This window comes from Chrysemys picta, chromosome 10 (genome assembly GCF_011386835.1).
Source record: "Chrysemys picta bellii isolate R12L10 chromosome 10, ASM1138683v2, whole genome shotgun sequence".
In the NCBI taxonomy this organism is placed as follows: domain Eukaryota; kingdom Metazoa; phylum Chordata; order Testudines; family Emydidae; genus Chrysemys; species Chrysemys picta.
In genome coordinates, this window is record NC_088800.1 from 30,428,338 (window position 1) to 30,452,725 (window position 24,388).

The window sequence follows — 24,388 nt, forward strand, 5'->3', positions numbered from 1 at the left end:
GGGCCTCCGCGCTCTCCCTGCCCCACCAGAATTACCTAGGGGGAGTTGCCCTGTCCTTCTCCTGCTGTACCTCCCCTCTGGCACGTTTCTGGCTCACTCAGCCCCTGACCCCTGGCAGACAGACCTGGGCAGGGGTCCACCGCCCCAACCAGGCTCGCTCTCAGGCAGCTACTGCGCTGCACAGAGCAGCGACCCGGAGCAGCCAGCATGAAAAGTGGCTGGTCCCACCCCTCCGCTTCCTACCCAGGCCTAGATTCCAGGGACAGGGGCCGAACATGTCAGGGGGCAGGCACAGCAGGAGAAAGAAGCCCCTCTTCCTCTCCCACAGCATGACCCCTCATACTACCCCTCCCCCACTCTATGCCCTGCTCTGTCAGAGACCGTACCACAGTACCTAGCACTGTGGAGATTTCAGACAGCCATAACGTAGGGTTACCATATTAAAACATTTTAAAAAGAGGACATTCTACAGGGCCCCGGCCACACCCCCTTCCCCGCCCCAAATCTGCCCCTTCCCCGGCCCCACCTCAACTCTGCCCCTTCCCCTGAACGCCCCGCATTCCCCCTCCTCCTTCCTCCCAGCCACGCAAAACAGCTGCCCGAGCACTACCGGCTTCACGGTTTGCCGGGCAGCCCCCAGACCTCCAGACCCTGTGCCCCCGGCCGGGCACTTCCCCAGCGCAGCCGGAGCCCGGGAGGGAAAGCGCCTGGCCGGGGGCGCAGGGTCTGGAGGTCTGGGGGCTGCCCAGCAAACCATGAAGCCGGTAGCTCTCGGGCAGCTCCGCTCTTCAGCTACACAGAGCTGAGGTGTCTGGGGGGAGCAGCAGCAGCTGTCGCCGCCACCGGAGCCACTCTAAGGTAAGCAGGGGACAGGGATGCCAGCAAAGCATTTTCCCCGGACATGTTTGGCTTTCTGGCAATTCCCCCCAGACTGGGATTTGAGGACCAAAAAGCCGGACATGTCCGGGAAAATCCGGACGTATGGTAACCCTACCTAACGGTCATCTAAGTTCCACTAGGGGTTCTCCTGCCTTCAGAGCAGCCCAAGATTGGGATGGTGAAAAGGTCCCACCTTAGTCCCCACTACTCCTGACTATGAGTTCTGTATTGCACAACACAGAATCTCACCTTAGGGTTGCCAATTTTTGTTGGATGTATTCCTGGAGGTTTCATCACGACATAATCTTTAATTAAAGACTAATCTTTAATTCCCGTAGACTCCAGGAAAACCCTGGAGGGTTGGCAACCCTACCTTCCACGTTTGAAGGGGAAGGGTCAGTCATGCTCAGGACTTACAGTGTCATCACTCAGACACCTGCCAAGTATAATTTTCAAGCTCTCGAGCAGAAGAGAGTTACCAAATGGGAGAAATCTGAGAATATAAAGTTAAGGAAAACGAGAATTAAAGTAACAAAAGGCTTCTGGTTTTAGGAAAAATATGGACTTTTCTACTCCACTGCACCAATGGTTAATTAAGCAACTGTCGTGTGTATGCAAATGGTCTTTATTTTAAAATTTAGATGTTAAAAACACTAAGTGATTAATATTTATGAAAGTTACTGGGATTGGTAAACTAAAGTCCTCTTTATTTGCAAAGGAAATATGACACAGGCAGGAGCAGTACAAACCTTTCCCATCATTCCACCCATGTGAATCAGTCATGGGGGGCTGGGAGCAAGGGACAGAGAGCGGAGTGGGACCAAGTGCTGCCCTGCAGGGAGGGGCTGCGGCAGCTCCCAACTCAGCATGGCCGGGGATGGCTGAACCCAGACATCCTGACAGCCAGGAGCCGCTTCCTGCCTGTCAGTTTTGCTCCCTTCTCCGGGCAAGCTCTGTGCAGCAGCAAGGAGAAGCAATAGCCACAGGAGGCAGCCGAGGGGTTTTGGGGCTGGCTCCCACTTGCTACTCTGACAGTGCACACTGACCGGACACCCCTGCACATGCAGCCCAGGGAAGGGGGGGCAGAGAGCGGAGTGGGGACCAAGCGGCTGCCCTGTAGGGAGGGGGAACCGTCAAGGTGTTGGGGGCGATCCCTCTCCCAGCCATTGTGAGCCGGGAGCTGTGTTGCTCCCCCACCCTGCAGGGCAGCTGATTGGTCTCCGCTTTGATCTCTGTCCCTTGCTCCCAGCACCCCCCTTCTTCTGCTCAGTCTCCATTGAAAACACTACAGACTTTCTGACAGCATGCTTTCTGCAGACTGTTGTTCAGCAGACAATGGGTTAACACTGATCTGAGCTGCTGCCGTTTGCAAAAGGAGGTGTGGCTTCTGTTTGCAACAGAGTGCAATAGACTGCACCACAGATCATCAGCATAGAGAGGACTAAGAAAGTTGCCCCAAGGAACTCTGGTATACATCTGGATGATTTCTGGGACCAAAATCAAGCTGGGGCCACATACACACAGGAAAGCAATAGGGCTTGGACCCTAGGTCCCAGCTTAACACGGGCTCGGACCATCCAGCCCTGGAGGGTCCTGGGACCCTGGATCTGAGCCCTAGGTTAACACGATTGGTGTGTGGATGCAAGGGGGGTTAGGCTTGAGCCCAGGCTCATGCCTGGGCTTACATTGCAGTTTAGACATACCTTGTGAGTAAGGGTTGCACAAACAATCCCTACAAATGCAATAATTTGAGTAGCTACCATCCTTATTATCCCTTAGTTAGAGACAGACAGATATACACTTCCTGAAGTATAATTTGTTTACATTTCTGTTAATCTAGTGATAAACGTGATTGCAAAAACCCATGTTTAAGAGTAGTGATTTCACTGAAATAGTTTCCTTTCTCTCTCTTTTTGCTTCCTGATTCATTTTGAGTACTTCCACGTCTCTGTTGAATAGTCCTTCTCTAAGCAAATGTCATCTTACTTAAAAAAGAAAACTAAGAACTACCATTAATAGCGTGGATTAAATAGGCAGGTTTTGATGTTGTGTCGACAGCTATTTATGACCTCAGTTTTTGTAGGTATTTTATTAAGTTGGGTAAGACATTGATTTTTCTATTTTCTGTTGTCAGGCAGTTCTTACTGAAAAGCCACAACTCAGCCGGTATACCCAGAAGTGCTGTTTATAGGGGGGAGTATGATGGAAATGTCAAAGAAGCAGTATTATTTCATAGAAGTAAACTATTACCCTTGGAAATGGGAATACCCGGTCATTCATGATTTTCATAAGAATTGAAAGAATGCTCCCCTTTTTTGAAATTTTACCCTACATGTCTCTGGCCAAAGTAAATTGTAGAATTTACCCAATCCGGACAGAAATCAGAAGCTGGACAACCATTTTGGTTCATTTAAAAAAATATCCTCCACTAGTACTCTTGCCCCAGCGTATTTTTGATGAACATGTTCTCATCTAACATGCTTCTGTGTTGAGACTCTGAATTGATGGCATTTCAGATTATTGGTATGGTTGGCTTCTAAAATATCCAACTAACATCTGAGGGGAGGTATGCAGAGGTGAAAAATGATGACGTACACACCTAAGAATGTTGGAGAGAACTCACAATTGAAAAAAAAAATTCAGACTTCCAATTCTGTGTGACACCACCAGCCATATTGTCTGCTGTAGCGAAGCAGTGTGGAATTTACTAAAGCCAAGCAAAGTGAATAAGCAACAGCAAATATTTTAGCCAGACTAATAAAGACTTCCATAGTATGTGCAGCACAACAGCATACTCCTGGTATGAGCACAAAGCTGTAAGAAGATTTGCTGAGATGGAAATGAGAAGGAATTTCATCCCACTGAGGGTTGGTTTTGTCAATGGAAGCCTGGGCATAGCATTGTTTTTACAAAAGAACATGGGGTGAGGGATGGGGATATAGTACACTAGAAGAAGTTTTGCCTTTTATTTGTTATTCGAGCAGTTATATTTTCATTTCTAGATATCGGGAGAGAGAGTACATTTGTTATTTGTAAACTGCAAATTAATGAAAAGAGGTGAGGCAGAGAGAATTACACAACATACAGCTCCATCTGGCACTCCAACTGTTACGTTCCTTCAGGCCCTCAGCTTTCCAGGCACAACAGTGGGGATGAGAAGTCAAAGATCTGTAACTTTGACCCCTTTCAGCCCCTCCCAAGTGCACCCCTAAGGTGACAGGCCTGACTTCCTGTACCTTACTCTTGGTGGAACCAAGTGATCCCACAACTCTTAGGTTGGATCTCTGGGCTTTGGAGTGGACCTTAGCCCCATAGTGCCTCTGATAGATGAGAGATCCTATACCTTGGGAGAACAGAATCTCCCCATCTTCTCCAAAGCCAAGCTCCCTTCTTCCCACCTGCTGTGGGTACGCAAGCAGCATTTCCTCCCTTAGCCTCTCAGAGTCATGTACATATTGACAGTGGTCTGAGAGCTCCCCTACCCTCTCAGCCACTGCTTTCTCTACATCCCTACAGACAGTTGCTTTACACTTATCTGGAGCTTTTCCCACCTTTGAGCAAGTACCATAGTTTGCCAGTATTCTTTACCAGACTCGATGCCCCTTCTCCCAGAGATGTTTTGGCTTACAGAACTTTTCAGCTGTGCCTCAATTTCCCCACTTCCAGATAGAGCTGTGGCCACAACCATGCTCAGCACTGCCTCTTCCCTAGTAAGAGAGGCAGTGATCCCCCTTGGTCATGGGATCTGGATTGAGTGGGGTTGCTTCTGAGCCTGTTTGGCTCAAACCCATTACATTATTTGCCAATACCACATCAAAAGGAATATCCTCCAAAAACACCACTGTCAGGATCCCAGAACCTTCTTTGGTGTGCATCAGAACTCAGGCCATCAACATGCCAGTGGGGTTCACCACAGGGAATCCCACCCTTCACCCACACCAGTTTGTCAGCACTTATTGGGTCTGAATGGAGTTTGAATAAACTGTCAAATGTACTAGTGTCCTGTCAGCTCAATAATATCTCCCTGTTGACTCTCACCTCCCAATTCTACTGGGGATCTGGCTGTATGGTGCTCTCCAGGGTACAAGACACATGTACTGTACATCCCCTCTGTATCTGCACTCACAGTTAGCCTGATGTGCCGACGGGATAGTGTCGTAGCCTCCCTCTGGCTGGGCTGCCAGAAAGTTAATCTGCCATGGTTAAGTGCCAGCTCCTTGATTCATGGTCACTTGACAGCTTATCCACTTGTGCCCCATCCCCTGACAGGTATAACACCTCAGTTGCTTGAGACGTTTCTTTGAGAGTCAGCTTGGAGCTCTAACTCCCCATGGCTTGAGTTTGCTCACTTCCCATCCCTGATGAGCACCCTCATGTCTCTCCATCTGTTCTAACCTGACAAGGTCATACATTGCATCTGTGGCAGTGACTGGAATGCATAAGGCCCTATTTGCAGAGGTAATCAGTCCTTCATCTGGTTTGCTGCCTCCATATAGGTTACACCTTTGTGCTTTGGCACCCTCCTCCCCAAAAAAATCTTTCCTATAGGCCTCAAGGATCAGGTCCAATTTAAGGAGCAGAGCTGGCTCAAATCACAAGCCTTCTCAAAGGAAGTGAGATCAGCATTGCTATAGCCCCTTTCTCCTTAAAACAGGGCAACAATTTACCATCTATGCCCCCTGTGGAATTGTCATTCCATGTTCTGTTCCTGCTTAGTGGGTCACTGAGAAATTGAGGTACAAGAGGTCCAATCTCCAGATCATGCCTGTGTTGTCTGTCCCAGTCAGCAAGCTTCTTTCTTTCAAACTGAAGTTTCTCCCTTTCCAGCTACAGTTTTAGCCGTGCCAGTTCCTGACCCAGGGAATCAGGTCTGAATGGGGTCCAGGGGCTGCTCTGACTCCTACACACGTTGGTTGTCCTCCTCCACACCTGCCACTGGGAACTCACCCTTTTTGGACTTCTATGGTCCTGCTGCTTTATACTGATCACTGTCTCCCTTGACCCCTGGCATCTGTGCAACATTCCGGTGGCTTCCCTTAAGGCCTTCCCTGCTGCTGGGATATCATTCCTTCTCTGGTCATCTGAATACAACAGCTCAACTCCCTCAGACTTGTAAAAGCTGTTTAGGGTAAATTCCTGTTTTTCTGCACATGTCCACTAATTGCTTTTTAGGGAGCTGTTTGTAACTCATTTTCCTTACCTGTCCTTTTCTTCTCCCCTGCTCCCCAACCCAAAAAATTATAAACCACTTTCCCTCTTGCTTTATCTTTAGTAATATTTTTATTGCTCTTTTTTGTTAATTGCAAATTGCCCTGTCAAAGTCAGCATCTCCCCCTTAGCCCCCAAACCCATGGTTAAATTACAGGCGCACTGTGCTTGAGATCATTTTTGGTCCCATTCAAGTGCACTCTCAAGTGATAGACCTAGCTCCCTGCACCTTTCTCACAGAGGTGAATGATACAGTTCAACCACTCTGGGACTGGATCTCTAGGCAACAGGTCCCATTTCCCAATCGTGTTAACACAACAGCTGTGTTTGGCACTCTTTTCCTCCAAGAATCTGTGACATTGGCTGATTAAAGTGACACAAAAACAGCTTCTTCCAAATAAAACATTATTCATTTACCCAATGTTACAAAGGTAAGATGCCTTTTTTGTAGACTTCTCCTAACCTACAACCTAATCTTTCTTTGCAAACATTTGTAAGTTCTCTCTTAGCCCAGCTAACCCCCATCTCTGGCAGGGACAAGCAGACAGTCCTGATGCAGCATGCTCCCTGTGACTCTTTCAGCCAGTGGGTTAACTACTCTGTCATTCCCCTCCCTTTCCTGCCTAGACTAGCATCTTTAAGGTTTTAGCAGGGTGGATAAAAATCAATAATTAAAAAAAATCAGATTTTTTTATTTAAATCAGATTTTTTTGATAAAATGTTTTTTGAGGAAAAAAACCTGTCTAAAGATAAAGATACATCTTTGAGCTATATTGTCTCATCGTGGAATAGGGATTATAAATTCTAATTCTATAGTATAAGACTTATATATTCATGTAATGTTTAAGAAAAGTTTTGTAAATGAGTTCCAATAGTTCATGGATTATGGACCCAATCTTATAGGGCTCCAGGGGCTTCTGTATAGATTATTTAGGTTAATCTTTCTATCTACCAAAGGGATTCAGTGCACAGTCTAGAAAATACCATCAGAGATGTTTAGCTTTGCAGTTCTCAAACTGTGGATTTGTGTCTCCAGAGATAACATGATTGTTAACAGCAAAAATGTTTTTAAATAAATAAATAATATATAGAGGTGAGAAATAACAGACTTCAACCCCATTGTCCCTCTGCAAATTTGTGTACACAGAGTCAATCCCTTACCTCTCTCTAAAAGTGCAAAGTTTCAAAAAGTTCAATGGATAGAAGATTGTTGGGGACAGAATAGATCTGGACAAGGAGAAAAAATCTGGAAATAAATGTGAGAAGGGAGGGACAGGCAGGGGAAACAAAAGTGAAACTGTTTGAGCAGCATATTCCAGAAGTCTTGAGGTCTCTCTGAGTGTAGCCTTCATTGATTTGAGATCTACCATACCATTCTCTCACTAGAAGGGAAAACCTATAATGGCAGCAGGCCGTAAAACAGACCCAGTTTGGGAATAAGAACCATTTGTCATAGAAATTTCTGTCTGTTCCAGCTGAGGAATAAGGTTTTTGTAACAGGGATGTATAATGTCCCATAAACCCAATAGGCCCGTGCTTCGAGGAGATGTCTCCGTCTCTACATTTCTGCCTGCATACAGACATTGTCCATTGGAATTTTCCCATACCATAGTGCAGCTTTCATAGCAGACACTATTGGCGCAGACACCCTTGTGGTTAATGTCGTCAGTGGTGTCAAAACAATAAACAAGGGGAGTGACCCCTCTCCATCACCATTTGGGCCCACATAGTATTTGCAAGTACTATTTCCTAAAAACAGGCCTAGCCCATTTCCCAGGAGACACTACTCACCCTGCGCCTTGAAGGTTAACAAATACCCGGAGTTAGGGCTTATACCTTCTTGTTGCCAGGTATGAGTCGTAGCCTGATGGGGAGTAACATACACCTATGAATGAGTAATATCTGCAGCCATCAAAGGGATAGGAAGGAAAGAAAGTTCTCATTCTGCATCAGGAGGCACCAAGGTGCACACCCAGTATGAGTCATTCCTTCATTCTAGGATTCTATTCCTAACCACATGGCTAAATTTAATGAAATTATTATGGCCATAAGAAAGTGAAGGGAAAAACAACAAAATCAACAGAGGAAACATTTTCACAATAGGTTAAAATACCAACAAATAAAAGAAAAAAGAGAAATAAACGCTAATCCAAATAATACAGTCCAATCTTCTATATCCATCGAAAACTGATATCAGTTGTTTAGGGCCTTGGCTGTCCTGTAGTCATCTACTTCGGGTTGGCCTTGCCGGTCGGCCAACAAGTGCCGCTCCCGCTCTGGGGACCTTATCTAGGGGTTCCCTTTTGAGTGAATTTAAGTTTCAGTCCAGGCAAGGTCTACACTTCTTGTAGACAATCCTTCATTAGTGAAAGGTTGGGTGTTTCGTTAATTTAGAAGGAGAGTAACAACATGTGGAATTTTTACCACTAGGTGATGTCCCTGTACCAATTCTTGAGCTTTCTCAACTAACAAAGCTGCAGCAACTAGGGCTTTAAGACATTCTACTGCTTCTCTTGCAACAGGATTCAGTAGTGCTGAAAAAATAGGCCACAGGCATTGCTGTGATCCTAAAGCTTGCATAAGAACACCAGAGGCCACTCCCGCCCTTTCATGAACAAATAAGGTAAAAGGTTTCCTATAATCCAGGAATCCCAAGGCAGGTGCCGATGCAAGGGCTGTCTTAATGCTCTCAAAGGATTTGGTAGCATCTTTAGTCCATTTCACTGGGTCAGGTTCATCCTTAGTGGTCATCTGCACTAGTGGTTTTGACATTTCCCTATACCCAGGAATCCAGGACTTACAGAATCCTGCCATGCTGAGGAACCCCCTTAACTGTCTCTTTGTCTTGGGCTGGGGTACATTTAAAATGGCACTTATTCTTTCCTGAGCAAGGCTTCTTTTTCCTGGTTTTAGTATGTGCCCTAAATATTTCACCTCCTGTGAGCAATATTGAATCTTTGAGGGTGACACCTTGTGTCCTTTCATTGCTAAGGCACATAAAAACTCTATCGAGTCCTGCTCATTAGTCTCTTGTGTTTCTGAGCATAATAAAAGATCATCCACATACAAAAGCAACATAGACTGTCCTGGGAGAATTACATCTTGTAAATCTTTATGCAACACAGCTGAAAATATAGTGGGGGATTCCACATACCCCTGAGGGAGATGCCCCCATGATATCTGGGATGACCCCCTAAAAATGACTCAATTATAGGAGTCAGTCCCTCTATTGCCTCTTGTGGGAGAGGGTATTGGGGAATCCAAGGGGGGGTCTATGTCTGTCCTTACACGTATCCAAACTGGCTCAGCTGACTTTAGTAATCCCACGTCAGTGTTTTTTGTTCCCCATACCCAAGGTGGGACAGCATTTTCCAAATCCTTGGGAAGCATTGCTAAATTTAAAGGAGTTTCGGGATTCATTAGAGCCATCAAGGGAATGACAGAGTCATTTGGCAGGCTCAAAAGATTGCCTTGGTCAGAGCAGTGAATAATAGCCCGGAGTTTGCACAGCAAATCGTGTCCCAATAAACTGGTTGGTCCTTGGGTAAGTAGGAAAGTGTGTGCCTTAGACAGGGGCTCTATGTGTATGCTTAAAGGTTTGGAAATCTGACAACGAAAAGGATTTCCTTCCATTCCCATAACACGTTCAATTTTGCCACTCTTAGGAAGATCCAAATCAGAAAGGGTGGCTCCTGTGTCTAATAAGCAATCATACTGTTTTCCTCCAATCATCAAAGGAACTAGGGTATCATTGCGGGATAAGGAAAACACTGGGCAACATAACAACGTGGAACCCCCTTTATCCCATCAGTCATAAAATCCCCCATTCTGCATTACACCCGGAAGGGTTGATTAGGCAGTGTCCAACCTGGACCTTGGCCCTTATTAAAACCTTGAGAAGGTTTAAGTTGTCCCTGGGCTCTCAGTTTACAATCTCTCTTCATGTGCCCTTCTTGATGACAGTAATAACAAATTAAAAGTCCTCTGGACCCCCCTTTACTGGGTCCCACTCTACCAAAGAACCCTTGTCCTCTTCCTCGGCCTCTGCTGACACCAGGCTCTGCTCCCTTCAATACAGCCACCAACATTCTTATATTTCCCTTTTTCTTCCTTCACCCTCTCAGCCTTTCATCGGGCTTCTCACCCATTAAACACTCTGGTGGCAATAGCCACTATCAGAGAGAGAGGCATCCCTGCAAATCCTTCCACATCATTTAATCTCCACCTGATATCTTCTGCAGCCTGGTCTCTAAACAATCCTCTTATCACTGGCATATTTGCCTCTGCTTTAGGATCTAGACCCCCAAACAACCTAGCAGCTTTTATCAGTCTTTCATAATAGTCTGAGGGGTGTTCATCTGGGCCTTGATGGACAGAAGTTACTTTACTCCAATTAGTAGTTCTCTGCCCAGCCTTCTTTATTTCCGTTTAAAATTACAGTCTTTAAAGAGGTTAATTTATATTGTTCTCCAGCATTGTTGTAATCTCAGTTAGGATCACCCCCAGTTACATTTCCTGCGGTCAGGGCATTCCGTCCTGGTGGCGGTGGGGGTAAATCACTTATAGACTCCTGAGCTCAACTGAGCACTTGTTTCCTTTCTTTCAATGTCCTATGTACAGATTCTGGGTTGTCCCTGACCCTTGGGGTGGTAATCTTTCAATTCAATAGGTTACCGATAGAGAAAGGAGTGTGGACATAGCGGTTAACAACCTGACCCTCTCCGGTATGAACAGGGTATTGTTTTAAGGGCAATTGGAATACCGGAGGGTCCTGTCCTTCTTGTTTAATTAACTTGAAATTGACGTCTCCAGGAACACACTCGGGAGACTAACTCCATGAGCCGGTCGAGGAGTCGGGCAGACTTCGCCTGCGAACGTGGCTTCAGGTATTATAGGCCACTGGCAGATCAGGATACAATGTGGCTCGGGGTCGGGATAGGGTTAGAGGCAGATCTTACACCGGTGCAGAAGTGGTCCCTGGGAACACCCGATTTACCTGAACGGGAAGGGGTTGAGGGGACGCAGCTGGTGGGGGAACAGGACTATAATCATCTTCCTCTACTCTACACTGCTGGTAAGGAGGAGGTTTAGTTTGTTGTAACATGAGAGTGCACTCTTTATCTTTGCAAATTGGAGCAGCGCTATAAAACAAATACAAATTATTCATTCGTTCTGGTCTTAAATCTTCCAGGATGGTTCTCAAGGTTTTGAGGCGAAGTCTTCCCCAATTCCTGAGAACACATCCCAGAAGTGTGCCGGTATCGAATTTCCCCTGACAATTTCCCATGTCAGGACTAACTGACTCCTAAATTCCCTGCTTCAGTTCTCCACCATCCGCAGTGTTACCGAGAACAAAGCCCTGGAGTCAGTGACGGTTTCCTTTATATCCCAGGGAGACCACCCAGCCTATCCAGTCAGCCTCTGTTCCTGCCTGGGTAATCTCCTGTCATCCGAAATTTGTTTTTATACTGGGCTGGCACTCTAAAAGTGTTTAACTGCCAGACGGATGTCCCAGTAATTTCACTGAGGCTGTCCCAAGGAAACCGTCGGGTCTAAGACCCCCGTTTACACATAAAATAAAACAGAGACAATTTACCCGTCTCCTGATGAGGCCTCTTCCAACGCGATCTGTCTCGTTGCTTGTGGTCCGTCTCTCAGAGTCCTCCTTATCGTCCCCGCCGGGGGCCAACTCCCAAGACAATACAACCCAAGATAAACTCACCTCGGCACGCGCTGGTCCTTCTCAAGGGAGGGGCCCCAGAGCGGTTCCGAGCTGGAGAAGTCCCTTCGTGGTCGCCAAAACTGTCATAGAAATTTCTGTCCGTTCCATCTGAGGAATAAGGAGAGACGGACACAGCTAGCCAAGCAAGGAGCCCCGGGAGGGGCGATCTGTTTAAATCAATCGCAATTGGGTACGAGCTCATAAGTCAGCAAGAACAAAGAAAACACTTACACCAAAGCATTATATGCAGTTGCTTATGATAATCTATTGCTCTATGATTGGCCAAAATTTGCTATCATTACCATACATAATTAGCAAGCTACATGTATCTGCCCCTCTTATGACCCCTTATTGTTCATCTATTTGCCCCCTCCTCCTTGCTTATTTTGCAAACTAAGCGGTTAGCTATCTACAGGACGCAGGCACAGAAAGGTCCACTGTCTCCAGGTTTGGAGTTTGGCTACATTTCCTCTTGAAGGAACTTCCTGACTACCTATAGCTGACCCTGCATTTTGTCCTTCTTTCTCCCATGTGTACGTGATAAATTTGCCCCCTGGCAGTTAAGTAGAATAATTTTATATCACATTCAAGAAATATATGTTTGCTGATGATGTTTTAAAGAAAGTCACTCCAGTGAATTGGTGGAAGTCACTTAAACACTTGGATTCAGAGACTGCTGAAGTGATAATCTCACTTTTAACAGCAGTAACTTCTTCTGCCAGTGTAGGAAGAATATTTTCTTCCTTTGGACTAATTCATTCCAAATTGAGAAATTGTTTGGGACCTGAAAAAGCAGGATAGCTTGGTTTTCTTTTTCAGATTATGAACAAAAAAGAAAATGAAGGTGAAGACGACTGAGTTAGCTGCAGAAGCCAATATTTTAAGTTTCTGGTGTTGACCTGGCTGACAGAGTGGATTTAATTTTTGTTTTTAAAAATATATATATTTCATTTAACTATTTTAGTTTAAAACAATTTTAACAAACATGATTTTAAAAAACTTGAATGTTTAACCAAATTCAAAAATGCATATGCTTGTTTTGTTAAAATATAATATGTTTGGTGTTGAAGAAAAAATTACAGAATACATAAAGTTGTTGTTTTAGTTAAATAAAACAATTTAAATGTCTGTCTGGTGATCCTAATACAGCATGGCAAGAAATCCTCCAAATATTAATGATTAACCTGTTGAATTTGAGATAGCTCACCTCCCAATGACTTCATAAATATCTGCTTCAATTACCTTTGGTAAATGAAATAACCAAACAATCATTCATTTTCTGATATAGCTGTAAAACTAATCTGAAAAGTTTTCAAAATAAATCATTTTAAAAATGTATAGTGTGTACCTTCTAAAAATGAAACCTACATCTATCTCTGAGTTGTGAAGAATATGTATTGAGGTTATAACAACCAAAAAGAATGCACTTTTATGTAGAAATCCATGATTAAATCAAGTCTTTCTGACCAGTGATTTAAATCATGATTTAAGTCAATTCGATTTAAATCAAATCCACCCTGGGTTTTAGTATCTTTGATCCCAGTTTTAGCTTAGGAAGAGTGAACTTTGCCACCGTAGGGAACACCAGTCTGGTGACATTCCTCAATTAATAGTCCCTCTCCTATTGTTTCCCTAAGGTACCTTCACATTCTCTATTACAGTCCCTTATCTTTGCCATTGTTTTGGTTCTTGACAAGTTCCTCCCCTTACAGTATCCTTTGATCTAGCCTTATGCATGAAGGCAGAACAACATCAAACAGTTAAACTGATGTACATATGGTATTTATAAAAAATTATAAACATAACTCCCTCATTCTACACAGATGTGCTCTGTATACTTAAGCACAGGCAGGCGGTGATATCAGAAACTAAGAGCTAGTCTACACTGGCAACGCTTTAACATGCCTTGCGTGGTCGCAGCGCAGCGCTGGGAGAGAGCTCGCCCAGCGCTCTTAAAAAAACCCACCTCCACGAGGGGCGTAGCTACCAGTGCTGGGAACGCAGCTCCCATTGCTGGTGCACTGTCTACATTGGCACTTTACAGCGCTGCAACTTGCTGTGCTCAGGAGGTGTTTTTTCACACCTCCTGAGCGAGAAAGTTGCAGCGCTGCAAATTGCCAGTGTAGACAAGCCCTAAGAGAGCTCTTAACTATGAGCAGAGACTGAGTTGCTGGTCAGAAGGGAACAGGCTGGGCCTAGCTGATGTCAGCCACTCAAGGAATGCCTTGCAAGAAGAAGAGGGCAGGTCCTACAGTAAGTGCAGTATTAAACAAGACTGAGGCTAAGCTTCAGTTTGAATGGGCTGTTTATTAATGCTCCAAGAGCAAGCAGCAAAGATTTTATAGCTAAGCCATATTAGCAACTTTTGGAGTTTGCAGATTTTGCAGCTTCAGGTTACAGTTTGATTTCATTTGAAGAGGCTTCCAAACTCTAGGCTACAGTCAGATAATTCAAAGTATTTTTTCCAAAAAGTCATGTAATAGTTTAATTTTCCAGACAAACTGCATATTAACATTACCAGTCCCACAAGCCATTCAGTTCCCCCAGTGCTTTCCTTTATGAGAGATACTTGACTTAAGTCATAATTATTCACCCACAAAAAGTGTCTAATGGAGCCGAGTGCACTGTTGTTACCAGAGTTTCTGACCACCTCCAACTTATGTGTGTGTAAAGTTGATTCTTATAAAATAGAACATTAAATTACAAACCAAAAAGAAAGAAAATCTAGATCTGTGGCAACTTTTATATGTGGCAGCTAAATTAATGATCTCAGAGACGTCGAAAGTGGCAAAACATTCACGATCTGGAGGTTGTTGGCATGTTTAAGAGAACTGTCATAGAATTACTAAAATATTCAGTGTTAAAAACTTCCATAGTCTTCGTGCGTTTCTGAAATTATACAAAATAAGGATCTTCCTACTGATAATATGGGGGGAGTGGAGTTGCTACACAGTGACTCTATACATATGAAAACCAGTAAGTTTTAAATGCAGTCAAGATTCCCCATAGGAGAAGGTTTCCCTGATGCAAGCCAATTTCTGCTTTTTTGGCAGATGTACATAATGCATGTAACAGAGATAGGCCCATATTTTGACCTCAGACTTGTTCACACCTCCCACTGACCTGAATGGGTGTCATGCATCTCTACGAGCAGTAGTTAGCCCATTGAGTTACACCATTACAAGAAACAGTGTCGTCTACTTTGTTATGGTTTGTTTGTTTTTGACGTTGATTGTTTAGTGCCCTCAGACATGCATACATAAATCCCACTGAAGCCAGTGGAAGTTGTAAGCATCTATCGGAGGACAAACTTAGCCACTCAAAACTTGAAAATAAAATTATTTTCTCACCACTTTTGCCATTTCCATTTCCAGCTCTCAAAACATGTATATGACTTGTTAATGTTTATCTTGGACTATGCAGAGTATATGTGTAATTAGTACTGTACATTTTGAAGAATGTGTAAGTATGTGCTGTGATCAGTGTTAAAGTTGTTACTGGAAAGCGTAATATGAAATTTCACGTCAGGATTACCATTCACTGAACATACAAACTGTACAGATAGCAGAATATTTATGTGACATTTATGAACTAACTAGTCATTTCCAGTTTGGTCATTATCAAAAGGGATCGTCAAAGTTTACATAAACCTTGGTTTGAGGTATCATTTAAAAGCACCCAGAAGATATACAGGTAAACTGACCCTGACAAAATTGGAACCTATTATGAGGGGGCTGAAAGGTACTCCATATCCACTTATTAGACCTCTATAACACAGTAGTTACACTTTTGGACTGTGCAACATAAGGTAACTTTTTCCTAATTACTGAAAAACTTTTAGTACGCAAGATATAATACAAAAAAAATCAAACAAATAAATAAAATAGAAATAAATAAATACACGTTTAGCATGCAATACATATCACCTGATGATTTAAAACAGTTTTTATGGCAAGACAACTTGGAGCTTTTACTATGTGACAGCATGCCTTGAATTATACCCTGTCATTATGATAATAGCCATGACATTTTCATAAGCAAGTAAGGCACAGGTCCATTTTAAAAATAAAACTAAACATCAATTATTTAAAATATTTATTTATATTAAATATTTAGAGAACTGAGCCTGCAAAATAATATGCATGGCCAAGTCCTTATGCCTGTCTGATTCCCCAATTAAGTCACCGAGGCTCATTGTCGGTGTTCAGGGCCCACCCACACAGGTCCCTTTGCAGGACAGGGTCCTAAAATGGCTCTTGAGAACTGACAATACGAATGCAGCACTTCAGAACGTTTATACTCACACACACCCCTGCAGGAAGCCTGATCCTATTTCTCCTTGACTTTAATTGGAATTGAAGGTGATCAACATGTGCAATTGGTGCAAGATCAGGCCAAAGGTTTATAGTGGTAAACATGTTCAAATTCTGAACACCAAGTTTTGTTTAGTCAAATATACATTGATTTGATTTTTAACCCTGCCTTTTGTCCCTGGAAAGTGTTGCTCCCAGCTTTCCTTTCTGTGAGGGTTTGTATTAGCATAATTAATGCTACACCACACATTTCTGCTCTAATGATCTTGATACCCTCTGTTCTCAGTGAAACCCCGTCAGCTTTGTCCTCAATAGAAATGTCTTTGCCTCTATGACTACCTCTTCTGCTGCAAATAAAGAGTATCCCTTGACTCTGTCACTCCCCAGGTATTTATCACTTCATTCTTAGCTGAAGTGGACCCCTTTATCACTGTATATCTGGCCAGAAATCCTAATCTGCTTTCTCCTGGCTAAGGCTATGTCTACACTGGCAACTGAATGACAAAACGTTTGTCTTTCAGAGGAGTTAACCCTCCCCCGACCCCCCTAAAAGACAAACATTTTACCACGACAAGTGCCAGTGTGAACAGAGCATTGTGGGCAGGAGCGCTCTCCTGCCGACAACGCAAACGCTGCTCGTTGGGGGTAGAAGATTTTTGTCAGCAGGAGAGCCAACAAACAGCAGCTACACTGCGCAACTTTTAGCGGCATGGCTGTGGCAACAGCCCTGTCACTAAAAGCTGAGTAGTGTAGACATAGCCTAATATTTGAACAGAAAGGTACAGCATCAATTAAATACTGTGAGTGCTAATGCCCTGTACATTCTCTTGACAATAGTTTTGTCTGAGAAGTGATTTGGAAAAGCAGTGCACAACGTATTACTGCTACATGAGACATGGTATCAATAACCACAATGCAATCTCCATTACTACATGGGAAGGTTTCAGTGCATCGATCCCAATCTTGAATATAAATAGCACTAAGTTAAAGCTCAGACAGGCAGCCCCTCTTTGTGTATTTTCACAGCAGAGGCAATTATAATATCAATTTTCTGGCATTCCAAAACTCCCACTTGTTAGTAATCTGACATGATTAATATGTGTACAATGGGGCTCACAATCTCATATTCAAACCAGGAATTCAGTAGTTTTCTTATTCATGAGCAGTTCGTGACAACATGCTTTGAAAGACTATTCGGCCCAATCATGCAGTCCTTACTCAGGCAATATTCTCAATGGCAGCAATGGAAGAATCGCCTAAGAAAGAACTGGGCCACGTGAAATGAATTTTCTGTCATTTGATTGCAAAATAATCTAATCAGACATTTTAAATCTTGTCCAGTAATTATTCTCCCCCTCATTAATGACCAGATTGTGCAACTCTTAGTGATATTGGTTAGCAGAGTTTATGTGAGAGGTGTCACTGAACATGAATATGGTTGCACAATTTCACAGTGTTTAGTGGAATCATTTATGTTAATTTATTTTTAGTTAAATAATTAACCATAGAATACTTAATTCAATATTATGATTTTCCATACTGATCACTTCAGTGAGGGGAAACAGAACATTTATACTTTTGAAGTTTAATAAAGAATTTTTAATTAAAATTGTTATTTAAAAAAAACTTATTCAAGCATATATATTAGGTGGTCATCAAAATACATGCTCTCTGTTCACCATAAACAAATACTTAGCTATATATTTATATTCAGGGTTTTATAATTACAGATTCTGGCTCCTACAGAGAGAGAAGCAGAAACACAATATTAAAGAATGTAAGCTTCTAAGTAAATAATACAAATTATTTTTTAAAAAGAATCAGAAGTCCCTTTAAGTCCCTTAAAGAAAAACAAACAACATCTCTTTTTGTTTTGTTTTGAATACCACAGTTCTTCTGAAGTATTGAGCCTGAGTCTCACTTCTTCTGTCCAATGCTCCACACAGGAACAGAAAAGGGACCGCATTACTGCACTAGAATTAGTCCTTAATGCCCGTCTACTTGTGGGATTTTGTTTTTTGAAAGGATTTCTCTCACTGTAAAATGAAACTATTTCACTTTTCCTCTTGAATATACTATCCTTACACCTTTTTAAAAGAAAATCTCATTGGCACATCAGAATTGCTCATTGTAAAAGGAATACTGTATACTAAGCTGGCTTCATTCATTGATTCAACAGACCTGGTTTATTCCTATGTCACAATTTTCTGAAAATAAAATCAACTTGTAAATCCAAAAATAGGAATGATACTTTCTTATTTCCAACATCTTACAGTTTTGAAATATGGTAATAACTCTGGCAAATGGACAAGCTTGCAAGGCCACCCTAATAGTTTTCAGTATCTGTTATCCTCAAATGTTAGTAGAAAGTAAACATTTGTGCGTTTGTTTTTTAGTGTAGTGAGCTAATGTGAAGACTGTCTGCTCCAGCATGAGGTTTTCCCATCCAGACAGAACTGTAACTTGCTTTTGGCTAACATTAAACATAAGGCAGGGCAATCCAGTCAGAAGGCTTCAGTACATTTGTTCATTAAAGGCCAATTTTTACATTATTTTTAGTCCCCCTCCACAAAACAAAAATTGTTATGGTGACCCTGGTGCATGGAGGCCTGTTAGCCAAGAACGAGACTATAGTACCAGCTCCTGTGATTGATTATGACATGACCTACAATTCACCCTCCCTTTACCCACATTCAGGCTCCAGGGACAAGAAAGCAAAAGACTGAAAATCAGTCATTAGCATACTAACCTGCCCTTCACCAAAACTAATGTCATTAACCTCTTCACTGTTCTGCCCTCAGTTCTGACCTCATTGCTTGCATGCCATTGACATATGAAAAAATCATAATGAAAATGCTTGATGTATCTACATCACTGCCAGACTATTTTGCTTGATGTGTTTGGTAACTTATTTAAAGAAGACATGATAATCTTTCCAAAGATGTCTGGTCACTGTACAAAAAACCCAGTTTTCTAATAATACTGCTAATTTACCCACATGGATTTTATCTAGACCAATTTTCTAAAAAATTCAATTTATTGAATACTGTAGATGTAGAGTTAAGACTGTAACGCAGAACAAATATTGCTTTAACTTTGCTTTCATCTATTTTTGAGAGACACAATTTAGTGACATGCCATTTGCATAATGTCTCCAAGAAGTTACTATCGCAGTGGTTCTCAAACTTTTTTTTTCGTAGACCACTTGAAAATTGCTGAGGGTCTTGGCGAACCACTTAATGATCTTTCCAAATGTTGTTTGTACCATTAGCTAACTATTGTAAAGCGCTTTGGATAAAAGTGCTATATAAAAAAAACCCTTAATAATTAAAGCTTTTTTGTTCTACAAATAAAAGCACACAACTCGTATTTTAATATCAGTAGTCTTACCTTTCTAATGCGATGGATGCGCCCTCTCTCCCATGCCGCAGCAGCCCCCGAGCTGGGGATGGGACCAAGGGAGGTCTCTCCCTCTCTCCCCTGCCGCGGCAGCCCTTGAGCTGGGGCTAGGAAGGAGAGGGGGGTATCTCCCCCGCCACAGCAGCCACAGAGCTGAGGCTGGAAAGGAGCGCCGTCTCTCCCCTGGAGCTGGGGAAAGTCGCCTCTGGCTATGGCCGCCTCAGCCCTGCACGTTCCAAATTCTCCCCACCCCCTCTTCTCACCCCACTGGCCCCTCCCATCTACCCCCTATTCCCCCCAAAGCCACCATCTCACCTTACATGTGCATCTTCTCCAGGGTCCAGGAACCTAATTAGTGGAGCCATGCTTGTGCAGCTCCACTAATTAGGCTGGTGGCCCTTCATTCTCTCACGTGCAGCCGTTCAGGTGCAAACCTTAGAGGGAACTATCCATGGACCACCTGAATGGATCTCGCGGACCACAGTTTGAGAACCTCTGACCTACATGATAAATAGTTTTCTTATTAAAAAATAGAGCCTCATACCTGTTCTTGCGGCCATTTCTGTCTGTCTTCTGGAGTTCTTGACTTTGTTTTAAAACCTCTAGGCATATCTCCAACATGCTTTGAAGCAGGTGGAATATTCAATGATTTTGGCCTCCCTTCATGACCAGCATCACCTTTTGGACAAGTCTCTTTATAGTCATTTTGCACATTTTCAGTCCCGCCATGCTCAGGGCTCATTTCTGTTGTGCTGTTAATGCTGCTCATACTCATGCTCATTTTAATCTCAGCTACAATCTGGTCAATGTCTTCTTCCTGCTCTTCCAACTCAGCATCTTCTTTCCTTGAACGGTAGGGCGACATCCCATGACTGTTTCCATTAGCTTCTGGTGGATAATAGTCCTGATAGCTTTCTTCATTTTGACAGTATTGTATGTTTTCTTCTTGGTCTTGAATCTCCAGAGAAGATACTTCATCCTCCAAAATCTGAACACAGTTATCTTGGTAGTCTTGCCCTTCAGTCACTTCACTTTCATCATGGTGCTGAATGTTAGCTTCTGTCCATTCTTCTTCCACAGCTTCTTGACATTCATCAGTTTCAACTTGGTGTTCTTCATGAGGCACATATTCTTCCCCATTGCAGTCCATTCCTTCCAGATAACTGTCATCCTCTGGACAATACCTAATATAGTATGTGATCCCTTCCTCTTCCTCTGGCAGGCCTTCATCATAGTCCTCCTCTTCAGAGGTATTATTCACATAATCGGAGCTGGAATCGCCATCTCCACTATTATCATTGCACTCGTGTTCCACAGGGGTAGGGCTACCTTCTCTGACAGCTGTTAGCTCTGCCTCCTTTGCTATGTAATCTTCACTAGGCAGGTCATTTTCCTCACTTTCAGGCTCCCTGTGGTGAGATGAAGTAGGGCAAGGTATCACCCTGTGATCCAGCATGCCGGTTGTAGTGCTTTGACGTTTCCTGTTTGCCATAGCCGACTTCTTAGGTGACAATCATTTCTAAGCAATTACTGTAAGGAAGAGGAAAAAAACACTTTCAGAAAAAGATCACCAGCAGGGATCAGAGTGATGCTAATGGGAAACAATGAAACTGGTACTTTTAATTTGGTATAAAACAGCTCCTTAAAAAAAACATTCTCCTAAACTATACCAACAAAACTACACTCAATGTAATCAAAGGGTAACTCAAGGAGTTGTGCTGGATGCACACAGGTGTAACAGTGATCAGAATCTGGCCCATTAGTATATACATAAACAGTAACAACATAAAATAAGAGAAAACCAGTGATGAAAATAGTTATAGAAGTCATGAAACTCAAAAGAAGGTAACACCTTCACCTAGACAGGTAATTCTGCAACTCTGTATTAGACTTTTCCTGTACAGTATCTTTCCTATGTGGAAGATAATGAGTAATTTCAACACCATTTGTATTTTTGGGGGGAGGGGGGTTCTGTGAGAGTATTTATATATGGTACTCTGCAGGGAATTCTGTAGCACTGTTGCCCACAGAACATACATTCAACACAATTCATGTCCCCCGCAGAACATACATTCTGCTGGAGAGATGCTGCAATTGTATGTTTTGTCCACCAGGGGCTGCTGTGGCACCAGAAGAGAGGGCAGCTGGGGGTTAGAGGCAGCCTACCGCACAGCAGGGCTAGGTGAGGAGGCACAAAATATGGGGGAGACGGACAGATTGGGGCATACAGGGTTGCTGGGGGGGGCTACACAAACTGGGTTTCAGAAGGGTTAGTGGGAGGAACAGAGTGGGGCATGGGCACAAGAACTAGTGGGGTGACAACACTGAGCCAAGGCTGAATGAGAGTGGGGCTGCCAGGCCACATGGGGACAGGAGGAAGGGGGCTGCAGGAAAACATAGGGACAGATGTGCCTGACTGAATGGGAGAGACTAGGGGGTCAGCCAGGGTCTGCATGCGGGAGGCTCCCCAACTCTCTAACAATCCCTCCCCCTGCAAAAAACTGTTCCATACTACTTCCACCCACACCCAACAATCCACCAGGTTCACTCCCAGGCTCCTTCCCTCTCCCTCAGCTCCTCCCTAACTCCCCCAAGCCTTTGCACTGCTTCTGAGGGTTGCAGGAAACAAGTTTCTGTATTGTAGTTTAAATGAATTATTACTCCAAGGTTTGTATTAATATGCCTAGTAAGGAATCTATTTGTCAAAAAATATTTTCTGAATCTTTTGTTGTCTGTATTGTTACATGCTGATAGGTATTTTGAAATAAATTACCAAAATAATTCAAACTAGCGTGATTATATTGTGTTATTTTGACAAATAAAATATGCAGAATTTTGCATAATTTTAAAATATTGTGCACAGAATTTTTTATTTTAGGCACAGAATTCCCCCAGGAGTAATGTAGGAAATTGAGTTGTATATTTATTGAATTCTATTGTATTTGCAAGAGGGATACACAGGTTTATAGGGGTTTTAAGCTATATTCATATACACATTTGTATTTTAAAAATATTGTTAATATTAGGCAACCAACATTTTAAAAATAATCTCTTGGATATTGAAAGGAAGAGACAACAGAAAGCCCTACAATTATGTGTTAAATATATTCCAATATTGTGTTGATGAATATGCCTCAGGAATGCTTAAATCAATCTTAAAAATTAATCCCAAGATTCAAACATGGGGTTTCCCTCTCTCAAATCCTTTTCCCAGTAATGAGTCATGGAATGACCCTCAGCAATAAAGCAATTAGCATTATCTTTTCAACAGATAAATTAGGCATTTCTTCAATGCATACCGTATTCACTTAAGATCAGACTGAGCTCCCATTGAAGCTGGGGGGAGGAGTCCATTAATTTGGGAGTGGGAGAAGGCACTAATTAACATAACTCACTGCTTCATTTTTCCCATAGAAAAAAACTAAAGCATCTTCATAAAACCAGAGCAATATAAATAATTTGGTGTTTACTGAGACCCACCACCTGAATTTGTATCAAACAGGATCCAAGTAGTGTTGAAAGACAACAAATTTGTTTTCAAACAATTAAACCTATACACAAGGGGGGGGGGGGGAATCAGACATTTATAAACAGACACATTAATTACTTCCACTAGTGCCAGTTCACATTTAACTAAATATTTTACTTGTCTAAATACTGATTTCAACAACATACTGTAGAATTTGTTTACGTAAGCTGCATATCATTTTGACATATCTGATAAGGGCAAGATGAATGTGGATAATACTAGATGTGTATGGCAGCAGGGTTAAACTATTAAACTTGAAGTTTCTGGCTACGTTACATCATTCTCATATCTGGCCTCTTTTAGCATAAGCATTTCTCTGTTGTTGCCCACCTCACTCCCACTACAGACCTCATTGTTGTCTCAAACTGATGGACTTGATTAAATCAGGTGAAGTGAACCTTGCTGATCTTCACCTGTTTAGAGTTAATTTAATTTAGCTCATCACACCTACTTCTGAAATTATGCCTTTTACCACAGACATATTTCAGTCACCAACACGATCATGTCTAGTTAACTAATTGTATAAGCACACATGTGCACACACATAGCAACAAGACAACTGCATAGAAACAGCAGCTGCATGAATGGAAAATTCTTACAAAACATGAGAAGTGTCACAGAAAAAAAATACTGAAGACAGCTGGCACTATATATCTAAAAAATATTATTGTTTAGGTCATGTACAGCATTTATATCTGCAAGAAAGCAGGCATGATAATTCATTCCTGACTATTCCTCAACTGACTTATCAAACATGTGTCATAAAAATTCCCAAGTCATAGCATATTTTATGTTATAGGTACCAAATCCAGAGCCCTGGCACATCCACAGGTTGGAGGCCAGTGGTACTATATAGCCAGCCAAATTCTTCTTGGGGCAAGGATGGAGTCCAGTTCTGGGACTGGGGAAAATGAGAGACACCAGTGATGGGAAAGGACATTAAACAGGCCCCGGACATGTGCTGTATTTCCTAAAGTGGTTGCTGCCTGACACCCAAGGAGACTAAATAAGCAACATTAGCCCAAACAGCGGTATCACAGCTGAGAGTCAGAAGTGAAGCCTGAGGAAGGTAATCCCCTGTGGAGACTGGGAACGAAGAAGGAGGAGGAGGAGGAGGAAGAGGAAAGATTCTTCCAAAGGAACTCCAGCGACCTGACTATCAGAAAAGCTAACTGTCAAGGTGCCAATGCCTGAGATGATGAGGCATCCAGGATTCACAGGTTTATGGATTTTGGGTAGCAGGTAGAATACCCCTGGTCAGGACTCTAGGGGTTTATCAGTGTAGATTTGTTCCTGTGCTTCTTTAGGAAGTTTCTTGAGCAGATGATGTAGTTTCTG

At 42.8% G+C, this 24,388-nt stretch overlaps 1 protein-coding gene across 27 annotated transcripts in view; it reads right to left on the minus strand.

Annotated features, from left to right (window-relative positions):
• Positions 1 to 24,388, minus strand: part of APBA2 (amyloid beta precursor protein binding family A member 2) — a 304,744-nt gene that overhangs the window by 171,264 nt on the left and 109,092 nt on the right. For 24 of the 27 annotated variants that reach the window (XR_010590740.1, XR_010590738.1, XR_010590741.1 and 21 more), the window contains one exon: positions 20,066 to 21,051. The exons of the other annotated variants lie outside the window; for them this stretch is intronic. Coding sequence is in view for 19 of the 24 variants with exons in the window: in XM_065558317.1 (XP_065414389.1) it covers positions 20,066 to 21,013 (948 nt within the window). In the remaining 5 variants the exon portion in view is untranslated. The remainder of the gene's footprint in view (positions 1 to 20,065; positions 21,052 to 24,388) is intronic. 27 annotated transcript variants of the gene reach the window in all.